Source organism: Falco biarmicus, chromosome 12 (genome assembly GCF_023638135.1).
Source record: "Falco biarmicus isolate bFalBia1 chromosome 12, bFalBia1.pri, whole genome shotgun sequence".
NCBI lineage: Eukaryota > Metazoa > Chordata > Aves > Falconiformes > Falconidae > Falco > Falco biarmicus.
This window is the reverse complement of record NC_079299.1, coordinates 1140245-1152494: the sequence shown is the minus strand read 5'-3', so window position 1 is coordinate 1152494 and position 12250 is coordinate 1140245. Positions and strand designations below refer to the sequence as shown.

Sequence of the window (12250 nt, the reverse complement as noted above, 5' to 3'; positions counted from 1 at the left end):
GCTAAGGGGTTTGGTTTGTTTTTTTCTTTTTTCTTCTTCTCTACAGACATACAGGAAAACTCTATGCAACTCCCATGTACACATTACACAAAGGAAACAGCTTTAATCAACCACCAGTGAAACGTGGAAGCCTTTTAAGATCTCTGGAGCTGGCACAGGAATGTTCTCTACCCCCCATACAAAAAGGCATTTCAATTTCAGGTCAGACTTTCTAGGTGATATTTCCATGCATTTCTACAGAATTAAAGAAGCTAACAGACAAAAAGCCCAGATCAAGCCATATTAGTCAGGCTGATTGGTTCTACCAAGTTAGATCAATAGTAATTACGGACCAAGTGACCAAAGACTGGGGCTGAGAATACCACTTTTTGAGATGTGGTTTCTTCTCATTGTACTACCCATAGAACTGGAGCGCTCTGATAGAAGTATCTGCATTTGTAGAAGCCTCAGAAGCATCTGACCCACTAGTGTGTATTAGAGAAACAAAGGTAGTTCTAAATTAAACTATATCAACAAAAAAAGCAGTTTTGATAGAATCCCTCAGGCTGAAAGAGAACTCAAGGCATTTCATAACAAGAACATTGAACCTCTAGAACAAGTGAACCTTTAAATATTATTACTGCACTGTGAGTTTACAAGAGTGGATTAGGACTACTTCTCCAGAAAAGTGTGTCTACTTTATCTCTATTTCACTTCAGGATTAGCCTTTATTAGTACTGCTCTGCAACTGCTAGCACTAAGAATTTAACCCAGTTTTTGTGCCAACAAGTTGTTTTAGCCTAACTTTCACTACAGGTTTACAGTTTTGTATTAAATGCTTATAGGGGAAACTGATTTCTGAGTTTGGCAATTTGACCAGTAGCCTCAAAAAGACTGACTGAATTTTGCTTTTTGCAATTTAGAAAATTAAGAATAGGAACCAGATTGTTCTCACCCCCACCCCCCTTTTCATCCCATGATACATTGACACATTGCAGCATTGGACCAACATTTTGGGAGACCTTTAGTGTTAATCCATCAGGGAAAGTACTGGGCTGGACAACCAATGCAAATATTAATACACCAAGATAAATCCTTAGATTTGATTTATTTAGGGTCATTTGTACATACGAGCTACATCTCCAAAATCTACTTTATTCTACAAGACAGCTTCCCTACAGTTAGTGAAACCCTTGCCTAGAATGGTTGCTTTACATAACTGATATATTAAAACATGGAATGCTTGTAGAGTTGTGGCACTGTATGACATCTACACGGGACTTCCTTCAAAAGCTACGACTAGGGAGCCTCCTAGCTTCTCAGCAATGCAAGCTCGGTTGAGGTCCTCTGGCCCATTTGCTTGGCATTCGTGCTTTATGCCTAAAAAAAGAGGTAAAACACTCAATAATGCGGCATTCCAACATGCTAGTAATCAATCAAACGTACTTGGTAGTAACATTAGAAGAGGCAATCGGGTCACTCAAGCAGGTAAGCCCTGCCTTAGCTTAGGCATTTGGATGGTTTTCTCTGCTGTGTGTCAGAGGAGACATCTGGCTACACGCCAAATAGCAATGCAGAAATAGCGGGGAGAACATTTTCACTACATCCGTGCTCAGACTGTTCCCCTTTTCGCTGCAGGCTCTCTCAGGAGCGGATCTCTCCTTTCTAGGGCTACCCTGGGTATGGCGGGTGAGGAAGCTACATGCAAGCAGGCTCAAATGGCTGACTCAGCTCCCGCTGGCTCTGGAGAGGTGGGTGAAAGAATCAGAGTGAGCATCTGGGCTGTAGAGACCAGAAAGGCTTTGCTGCTCCAAGGAATCAACAATGGATTCTTTTTTTGGAGGGCAGGGAGCTCAACCCAAGCCTGTCTGATGTGGAGAAAAGCTGAATTTCTTCAGGATTTTTTTTTTTTTTTTTTAAACTAACTTCCACATATGCAGCACAGCCTCCCTGGGTAGTTCCAGTCCACTGGCCAGCTGTCCTGTGAAGGCTGGCACTGCTGCACAACGATCCTGTCTGTCTTGCAGGCTGCAAGATTTTGGCCCAGTGCAGCAGGAGGAACTGAAGGGGGTCAGTGCTCTCTGGCTACAAGCCAGGCCGACTGAGCATGAAATCTCTGAATGCTGCAGCAAGATGTTTACTCCTTGGTTAACCGTGTCTGACAGGCTGAATGGAACTCTGCTTCTCCACGTGGAGATGCAATGCCTTTTGAAATGAGTAATCACAACCACATCTCTAAATCAAGCACATTGTTAATTACTACCATTGCACAAGGTGTTTGAGTTCTCATCTCTCACTAGTATCTCAAAAAAACCCAGCCATCTACAACCAAAAACTAAATCCCAAACCAATTAGCCAATGGTTAAGCCTTGCTGTGAAAGCATTCTAGATGCCAGGGACAGCTAGCAGCATTAGCTGTGTTACATACCTTGAAACTTCTTTTTGATTGCATCCTTGGAGCTTGCGTAGATCATCTTACTTTTGAGAGGTGCTTGTTCTGGTGCCCTGGTGGGATACACCAAGAAGTGTGATTAGTGACATTTACTACCCAGCACAGACAGAAGCAACATCCTACCAGTTATGAACAAGGTGAAACGTGTCAGGGCTCAGAATATAGGCATCACGCTGCCTGACTCATTTTAAGCCTGCCATCTTGCCAGTCTGGGCCACACAAATACTCAGAGACCTCACCCACAGTGCTTGGACTGCATGTTAGGAATGAGCAAGTTGGGAAGACTGCTTACCACAAGAAAAACATCAGCTCTTCTTTTTTGGATTCCTTGGTCTCAAAGCTTGCATCATACAAAGCGTAACGGCAATCCTTCTCAGGAAGCATCTGCACAAAATGCTTGAAAGGGTCGGTAACTGTCACACCGACATCTCCCACCAGAATCTCTTTGCCTTCTTCCACAATAATGCACTTTTTGTCTGGACTGAGGCAGAAGATGACAGCCTTCTTCCTTTTCTTAATTTCCTCAGGTGTAGAGCACTTCCGCACTTTCATATCATAGAAGATACGGCATACCTCATCGGCAACTTGTACTCCAGATGCCTGCAACGACAAGAGCAAAGATCTTTAGGGCTACCACCACAAGTTTTCACAACTACATTACTGCATTGCCTTAAATCTGAGGCTGGAAGACAACCAATACTGGCAATAGCCACCAGTGGCCTGAGAGTCTCGTCAGAAATGGCTGCAGGCCCCCCTTTTCCAGGCCAAGTAAAGAATCTGGAGTCTCGATGCTGCCCACAGCCAGCTGCCAAACCAAAACTATTCTGAAGAAGGCACAATCCTACTTATACTAAAACATTGTTTTGGGGTAGTTTTACATGCATGTCCACTCCTTGTCCCCTGAGATTCAGTTGTGGTAGATCCTTTGGCATTACAGCAGCTTAATTTTGTTACTCATTTCAGGCTGGCTAGACAATCAAGTCCACAAAGATCTTCTGCTCAGTTTCCTAGCACGCTTGCTAGCAGCCTTAGGAACATAGGTAAAACATGACCAGATTCCATGTTTGTCACATGGATCTGGTTTAGAGATCAAGACATGTGGGGTGTACTGGGAGTATAGTGGTACAATTTTTAGCTGAGCAAGCCAACTTTCAGAATTCACTCTGAATTCAGTTTTAAAGGGAGAACCTGCAAGTCTAACAGTTAAAGTGTCTTCTTCCCAGCAGTTCCTCCACCAGTCTTTAAAGCAAGCTGCTTGCCTTGCCAGCCTCCCCCACCTCCAAAGACTAACAGGAAATTATAGTTACTTAGTGGTATCCCCCTGTGCTAGCTGTAATAGGTGCAGATGCAGCATTACCAATCTAATGTTACAGGCAGTTGCACAGAATAAAGAGGACAAGACCTAGCAACAATGATGAGATGCTGAACTGCATTTTCAGTCTGCTGCTTTTTTTTTTTTTTGGGGGGGGGGGGGGGGAAGGGGGGAAAAAAAAAAAAGTAGGGTAGAAGCATTTGTAGCCAGGTTCTGTTTTCAGAGTGCAGTTAACTTGGGAGAGCTTAAAAACAGCTGTGCAACAGTGAATACTGCAAGTATGGGAAGCCATACTGGCCAGCAGAGACTGCTGGAAGTACATCATGGCCAGAGCAGTAAAGACCAAACTGAAGCCTGTCCAACACACATTTATCTGCTCAAAATGCTGCATGCCGTGTAAACAGAGAGATTTCTTTCTAATACTGCTTCTTCCTCTGTTGGTTTTTGGTCTTCTAAATTCATACAGCATTATCCTCAGATATGGCAATCATATCTCGGAAGGAAAATCACCCTCCTCCCTCTGTGTAAACTACTACACGTCACTGTTATGAGCACAGTCAGCAGTACTAAACAGTCAAGTAAAGCATCATACAAGGTATACTAACTGAAAAAGCCTAAAGGTTGTTCTACATTGTATTTTTCCTTAAGCTCAGCCCCAAAACGATGCATTTTGTGGGAGGCGATGTACCTTGTCAGAGTGGGAGTGTTCTGAAGAAACAGCATTGTTCAGCTGCAAAACCAAGGAGATCAGTGGTGAAGGTGAACTGCTTAGTGCTAGCTTTCAAACAGGCAGCCCTTGTGATGTGGTTACTGATTGGACAACTACTTAAGATGGTTTTGTTTTTTAGGTTTTTTTAAGCCTTCATCAACACCTACCTACCATGCAGGACCTCATATAAGCCCAGATTCTCCTTTGTACCATCACCTCTCCTCTAACTTCTAGTGACTGGCCAAGCTTTGCTAACCCAGTGAAGAGAGGTAGCACAGCTGGCAGAATCTATTATCATGGAGTTCAGCATCTAGATCTCCCAAGTGCCAGTCATGCAAAACCAGGGCAATCTAATACAGCAGTGAACCTGAGACAGAAACTTTACTTTAGCGTGGAGAATAGTGATCTTTAGGGGTTTACTCAAATACAAGGGACTTCCCTCAAGTTTTACAATGAATTGCTTGTCTATGAGGGGTAATCTATCCAGAATCCCTTACATTTACTTTGGGATAGGAGAAGAGGGAGCAAAGTGACTGTGCCTCAACTCCCTGGCAGGCAGCCACCCTTCTGCATATTGCCAATAAGTCAAGGAAAATAAGTGGAGAAAGCCTATTCCAGGATAAATTCAAGCAAAAGTGCAAACATCAACTCAAAGTGACTCATGTTCCTATGTTACCTCCTCCATATGGAGGACTAATGAGAAATAAAGGTCTTTTTCCTCCCATCCCTGTGTTTGGTGTAGGCAAGAGTTCTCTGGGAAGACTGGAAGCAATACAAGGTTGCCCTAATAAAGCAAACAGTGCAGCAACTAGAACTATTGCATCATTCACTAAGGAGAAATCCACAATGAACTCAAGACAATCTCCCTCCCCCAGCTCCACCTCAGTAGCTGACAACAGGCGTTAATACTCAGTTTACAGCCACTAAACCCTCAGGATCCCAAGTAGAAAATGCTTAGGAACCCTGAACTGTCATGGGAACGAGTCTAGTAAATCGCACAGAAGTGGTTCATGTCACCTAGCTCTACCTTTGTCAACTCTTAATCTTTGCTCCAAGACCACAACAACTAATTCCCCTGCACCAATTCTTGTTGCCAAAAAGTTAACTTTGAAAGCTCAGCAGCGTGTCAGAACCAAGCAGCAGCAACCAAACTGCAGGCTGATGCAAACTCTTGTGCAGTCAAGAGCATATGCTTGTGCTACTGCACAGCCAGAAACGTATCTCCCAAGTCGGGAGACAAGTTGTTTCCTTATAAAGAAACTGAGCGCTGCTGGCAAGTCATTTCAGATTCCAAAAATGTTGAGAGTACTTAGTTTGGAAACTCAAAATTCACTGTTAAACTGCAGCTGATAACTGGGACAGACCAGAAGCTGAAGGGACAATAGTAAGAACTGGGTTTTTCAGCTTTCCAAAGCAAAAGGCTGTTAGTAGCTGGTGCTATTTCTTTTTACAGCTGCTATACAACCCCCGGATTCATCACACAGGCTGACATTAGCAGCCATTATATTCCTAGAGACAATGCAGATTTGTTCCATCTGAGAAAACCCTATAGCTGTGTCACAGTATGGGTTGAAATGAACCCATAAACTCCCAGTGCAGCTAACTGCTTCCAAAAAGAGGATCTACTTCTGTTAACTGTAGGACGCTTCAACCCTGGGCTTGTACCAGCCACAAATGGCTTCATAAACTACTTAAAAAGGAAATAATCCAAACCCTAGGCAGTTTTTGTTGTAAGGTGCTTGCAACCATTCTGTGTAGGGCAGCAACACGATGACTGTTAAAAGCACTGGAACAAGGAAAAATGCCACACTTGTATATACATGTCCCCACTCGACATTTTAACTGTCTCTCTGCTGATCTCTCCAGAAGAATAGCTGACAAGAAATTGCCACCCTGCCAGCAGTGACAAAATAAACGTTTGTTAGTCTGGTTTCTCTCTTTGGCCCACTATCGCTCTGCTCAGAGGATTCAATACAGCACATGATTTTGTGCATTCTGGCTTGAACACTGCAGGGCTACAACTGCTAGCATGGTTCTGTTCCTTTTTCAGTATGAAAGCAGTTAGCAAACTCTGGACTGGTGCATGGGTGGCTGTCCATTAGGCAGCACATTGCAGATACTTGTGGCATACACAACCATAAGCTGATGATGTTTTGCTGTAGGGGACAGATCAACCCTGTAACAGAGGCAACACCAACTTAAAACCATCTTCAGAATACAACTGCAGAGGAAAGGCTACATTCAAGCGGCCAGCCTGTTCCTGTGTCAAGCACCTTAGCTGCAGGGCCTGTTAATCTCACCGAAACAAGGCAGCTGCAAGGAGGCAAGCCACCTAATTACCAGATGGGAAAATGATGCTAGTGCAGCATTTTCAGGGAGACATTCAGACAAAAAGCGACAGAGCAAGTTTCTCTGAAGGAAATCAGCAAAAATGAGCTCTCCCCCAGTACCTCCACACAACTATTGCAAAGGCAGCATGTCTTACAGGCAGTGTTGCCTCGTACATTATTCTGGAATGCTTATACCAGTCTCTCCATTGTATTTTCATATAGACTGCTGTAGGCACATGAGGTAATGGTTGCATTAAATGCCTTGTCAGCATGCGCTGCAGTAACACAACAGCTCTTATTCCCTAAACAAAGCCATCGTTCCTGCCTTAAGTGCAAAGCACTGCAGAAGTCTTGTGAGAGCAGAATGCCATCCCTACACAGGGCAGCCTGAAGAGAGAGCCTTCTGTCTAGCAGGCTTCCAACTGCAAGAGCTGTCCCCAGCTGCCTCCACTAATAGCTTCCAACATTTTGCCTCCATCACCAAGTACCCTACAACCGAAATTTAATCTAAACTGTGAATGACTGAAGAATAATCCAAAGCTTTCTCAAGAAAATCCCCATATACAGAAAGCCATTTCAGGGGTGAGACACATGCCAGATGCCTGAAACTGGATTTGTAGGAAGCCTGCACTGAAATGCAACCGTAACACAATGAAATCTGCCTTCTCTTCTGTTTGGAAGCACCATGAACTCCAGCATTTTCCTTCAATGTTTAAAATATTTTACCTAGGAAAAGCCTTTGTTCCCTCCTCAACTACAAGAAAGCCAAGACGACTTTAAACTAATGACTTCGTTTGCCTCAAGGCAAGTTTGAAGGACTAAATTTGTCTTGTTAGTATTGACAATTTTACAGTGTGGGTTTTCTTTCCTGTGACCAGAACCTAATAGCCCTCCATAGCGGTGCCTGTGCATGCGTTACCTACAGAGACATGTCAAGATGTAGTTCTTGACTTGTTTTGTTTGGGAACAATGCACACACATTGTGCACCCGCGTGGACTATCCACAGCTGTTCAAGTGGAAACTTTTGCTTCTTGGAAAAACATCATCAATTTTTTCCAGAATTTGACACCAAAAACTTCTTAAAGTATGCCTTGTTTAATTGCAAAGGCAGATTTGAGAACACAGTGCTCCCATGTTTGCTAGGCACACTACTGCCATGCATTTGGTTCTCAGTTTCTTCAGCAAGTGCCCCGTTTTCCCCTTTGCTTGGCATACCATCCCTCCTATCTGCCTTCAAAATACCCTGCCACTGCTAAACTGTCCATGGAACCATGCAGCATTTCCATCTGACTCAGTAATGTGTCATAGTACATCCCTGGCACAAGTATTTTTTTCAATTAACTATTAAATATTTTCTATTAACCAACCAACTGTTCTGGGACAGCAGCATTCACAAAGCTGTCCCTTGCTTACATTGCCATGCAATACCCTGGGACATCATCAGAACAGAGACCTTGAAGGGAAAACTAAGCCAAGTTGGTTGCGAGCACCTAGACAGAAAGGGAGGGTCACATAGCCTGGCTGCAGCTAACAGACTGGGAGATTTTGCCAAATCAGGCCTCTGAAAAAGTGTCAGCTACAGCCACCAAGCCAACTGAAAATGTGGGTGGTTAAAAATATAAGGATCTTAAATACTGCTTTGCTTTTAATCTGTTATTTGAGCACTGAAGCAAACCCATCTGATATTACCACCCCCACTGTGCTGAGCAGGAAAGGAGGCAATGCATGGAGAGACAAGTTTAACTTCACCCCAAAGACCAGCACCAGTGTTGGAACACCAGTGACTTACGAAGTCCCAACAGGCTCATGTCTTCTGCTACCTATAGCCGGATATATACCTATACCTACAGACTGCCCTGTTTACTCCAGGCAGCCTAAGCATCTGAAAGTCCAAGGCTTACATTCAGATCTGAAGCATGATAGGAAGCACAACTAACTGCCTTTTTACCACTGTTGTGTAAGAAGCCATTATTTGCATACCATAAACCAGCAAGCAGTAGTTATTTGCATATCACTTGTAGGCCAATCTTGCTAGCTAGACTCGAGTTTTTTATTTTGCAGTATTTGCTTTTTTTTGGGGGGGGGGGGGGGGCAGGGGGAGCAGAGGCAGAGGGGAAGGAATCTGAGTTCTGTTCAGCTTTTTTTTTTTCTACTGCCAATACGAAAGGTTATTGACTAGACGAGGGGAGATAAGAAAGCAATTGTGAAAAAAACCAGCAGAAAAAAATTCCCCTGAATTCCTGGAGGTCACTTCCTCAGCTTTCAGCCAAAGAGGAAGTTGTCACCTTCTCCGAGCTACCACAAACTTCATTCCTGATATAATTATCCAGGTAGGTAGAACAAGCAATAACCACAAAAGGCAATCCCAGCAATGCTGCTGAAAAAGAGGAACTGTGGTAGCCAGTAGCAGGGCTTAAGTTTTGAGTAGTACCTATTCCTGTGTTGAAACATTTTTGAGGTAATGTGGGTGATAAGCTGGTATACAACAGCACTCTTGCAGGAAAGCAAAGCTCCTCTAGAAACACATTCAGCACAGAGATCAGCTAGTACAAGCCCAAGTTGACTGTATGGATTTTCTTGTGGCCCTCCAGGCACCTATGGCAACCTAAAGCTTAAATCTAACCCATAAAAAGAGGCTTTAAAGACCTGCTCTGGGCACCCAGATACTCGTTACCAAGATACCCTTCCTAGAGGTTGCTGTGAATACTGAACAGTCGGGCAAGTGAAAGGCTCCGAACAGCTTTACATACAAGTTCTGGCTGTCTGCAAGCTCTACCACATGAGATCGCTTAGGTCAGCCCTTGCTCCCAGCAGGAGCCTCTTGATAGCAATATTCTGACAAGGCAAGTAGAAACATGCCAGACACCCACACTACCAATTGTCATGAGGCTGTCATCTTGTATATGAGGCATATGTACCTTGTAATTACACAGATTTGGGAACAGTACTGACTAACAACCAAGAAAAATAATTTGCACGGTCCTCCAAAGACCATGGAGTCATTTAATCCAGCAGCAAAGAAACTCAACCTTGTGGCAAGACACAAAAGCAGAAAATCCAATGCTCTTTTGATACCAAATGATGCCCTCCTGCTGGCATTGCTGTACTTTGCCAGAAGGCCTACACTCTTTGCCCAAAATAAGTTCATTTGCAGCAACTGCAAAGCATCTTAAAAAAGCCAACCCAGACTGTTCCAAAAAGGAGATCACTATGAGAAATACTAGTTTTGACTGACTGGGGAATTCTCTGGTTCTGAAGCAAGATGAAGCCTGACACACTGAGTAGTCATTCTAAACTAGGTTTGCGTACTGCAGAGGTGGTAGCTAGCCTGTTCAGACAAGCCTACTTTAAACAAGAGCTGCAAGTCTCGTCAGACTTTTAGCAGCTTCATCTGTGACTCCCATTAGCTCTGCTCCACACTGCTGACCAGCTCTAGATGCTTCAACTCAAGTGTGATAGGAAGCAGGGAGATTAGTAACATATCCTGGCTGCCGGGTCTATGCAGACTAAAAGTTTATTTACTGGATATACCACATGTTCAAGAAACTAATGGTAAATACCAGGGTAAGGACTCGGTAAGTAACCCCTCTACTAAATGCAACTAGGCAAGTGCATGAAAACACACAGATGTCTGTTGCTGGACAAGTGCTTGTGCATAACTCAAGCAAAAACAGGACAGCAGCTGAAACTGTATCAGCTAGTAATTCAAGTGAATTTGTCAGTCGCAGTAGCCTGAGTTAAATGAGGATGCAAACTTTTAGCAACCAAACAGAAAATGAACCACCATGAAGCTTAATAGCTGTTTGGTCTATTCTGCCCCATTTATGAACGGAGTCCCCTGCTGCCTTCCTAAAAGCCAGAGAAAACAGGCAAGCCAGTGTGCACGTTTAATGCATTTCTATGCTCCCTGTTCCCAGCATTGTATTTTAGATTTAAATATTTCCAACATTGTTTCTTCTCTGTGCAAAAAAAACAAGACAAAAAAAATAATCTCCCAAGCCCCTTCGGCAAGTACCTTCAAATTTAAGCTTCTTCAAGCGGCCGCTACAAAAACGTTTTGTTACAAGCAGCTTTTTCCTTCCGCGGGTTTTGCTTCCCCTCTTTTGTCTGCCGCCAGGACTGCTGACTCCAGCCGGGCCTGATTAAGGGCGGCCCGGCCCCGGGAGGCCGCAGAGCGGGGGCCCCGGCTGGCGGGGAGAGCGGGTGGCTCGTCCCCGCCGCCGTTTTCTAGGCCAGGCCCGAATCCCCTCAGCTTTGGGGAAGATGGCTCCCGCCCGGGGCCGCCCGGCGGGGCGGATGCGGCCGAGGCCGCGTTTCCTCTGCGAGGGGGCAGCTCCTCCAGCCCCCCCGGGGAGGGGTGTCCTACTCACCCCCCCCGGGGCCTTTCGGCGACCCACTCCCCACGCAGCCCCCCGGGGTGTCTGTGTGGGGGGTGGGGGCACCGCCCCTCCCCCCCCCCCGGCCTCGCCCTGCGGCACGGGGAAGGGCCGCACATCGCGCCGCCGTCCCATCCTCACCCCCACCCCCCCTTCCCGCCTCGCTCGGCCGCCTCACCGCAACACCCCCCCACCCCACCCCCCCGGTGAAATGGACGCGCCTGCCCCTAGTGCCTGTGTGCGGCGCGGAACGTACCATCGCCTCACGGGGGGGGGGGGGGGGGGGTGGGGGGGAGGACCAAGGGAAGAGGACAGTTCCATCACCTCAAAGGGGGGGAGTAACCTCCCGCCGCCTCATGGCGGGATGGGGGAGGGGAAAGGGAAAAGAACGGATCCACCGCCTCAAGTTCAAAGGCGAACGGGAAGAACCGGGCGGAGGGAAGGAGAAGGAAAGGGGAGCGCGATATCATCGCCCCGCCAAGGCACGGCAGCCGGCGCGGAGGCCGGGATGCGGCAGGCGGGCGGTACCAAGCGCCCCCCTCCCCCCTTTCCCCAGAGATGAAGGCGAAGGAGGGGAAGAAGCCCAAACGCCCCACTCCCCCTGCTGTGCCCGGGCTCCCTACCATGGTGTCGGCAGAGCGCGGTGCGGCAGCAGCTGCTCCCCTCGGATGCTGGGCGCGGCGCGGGCTCCGGCAGCAGGAAGGGAAGCGGCGAGGGCGCGAGCCGGGCGGAAACGCTGCCGACGTCACGGCCGCCGTGCCCGGAGGAGGAAGCGGTTGCTATGGTGGGAGCCCCGCGTGGCAACGCCCCACACCCGTACGCCCCACCCGGCTCCGTGCGCATGCGCCTTTTTGCCTGCACAGGGGTGGGGGGGAGCTCCCCCCCACACCCCTTCCCCACCTGGCTGATGGGGGTAGGTTGCCCAGTCACAGGGGGGGCTGCCGGCTGATTGACGGGCAGTCACCTGCCGGCCGGCCAATGGCGACGTGTTTTCCGCGCGGTGGGGCGGGATTACCTGCCCCAAGGTGTGCAGCGGAGGCGCTGAGGGGAGAGCCGTGGGGCCGTGAGGGAAAGGCGCTGGGCGTGGGGGA

At 46.9% G+C, this 12250-nt stretch overlaps 1 protein-coding gene and 1 long non-coding RNA gene across 3 annotated transcripts in view; one reads left to right on the top strand and one right to left on the bottom strand.

Annotated features, from left to right (window-relative positions):
• Positions 1-1068: 1068 nt before the first annotated feature.
• Positions 1069-11999, bottom strand: DSTN (destrin, actin depolymerizing factor). Its single transcript, XM_056356898.1, has 4 exons — positions 11783-11999; positions 2724-3031; positions 2408-2484; positions 1069-1359 (listed from the first exon to the last, which is right to left on the bottom strand). The coding sequence occupies exons 1-4, from the start codon at positions 11783-11785 to the stop codon at positions 1250-1252; spliced, it is 498 nt and encodes a 165-aa protein (XP_056212873.1). The 5' UTR covers positions 11786-11999; the 3' UTR covers positions 1069-1249.
• The window catches only part of LOC130157407 (uncharacterized), a 33988-nt gene continuing 33671 nt past the window's right edge, over positions 11934-12250 (top strand). The window contains exon 1 of one of the 2 annotated variants that reach the window (XR_008824864.1): positions 11934-12072. This is a non-coding gene — a long non-coding RNA (uncharacterized LOC130157407). Of the gene's footprint in view, positions 12185-12250 lie in introns of both variants that reach the window. The other variant, XR_008824865.1, reaches the window with a different exon arrangement.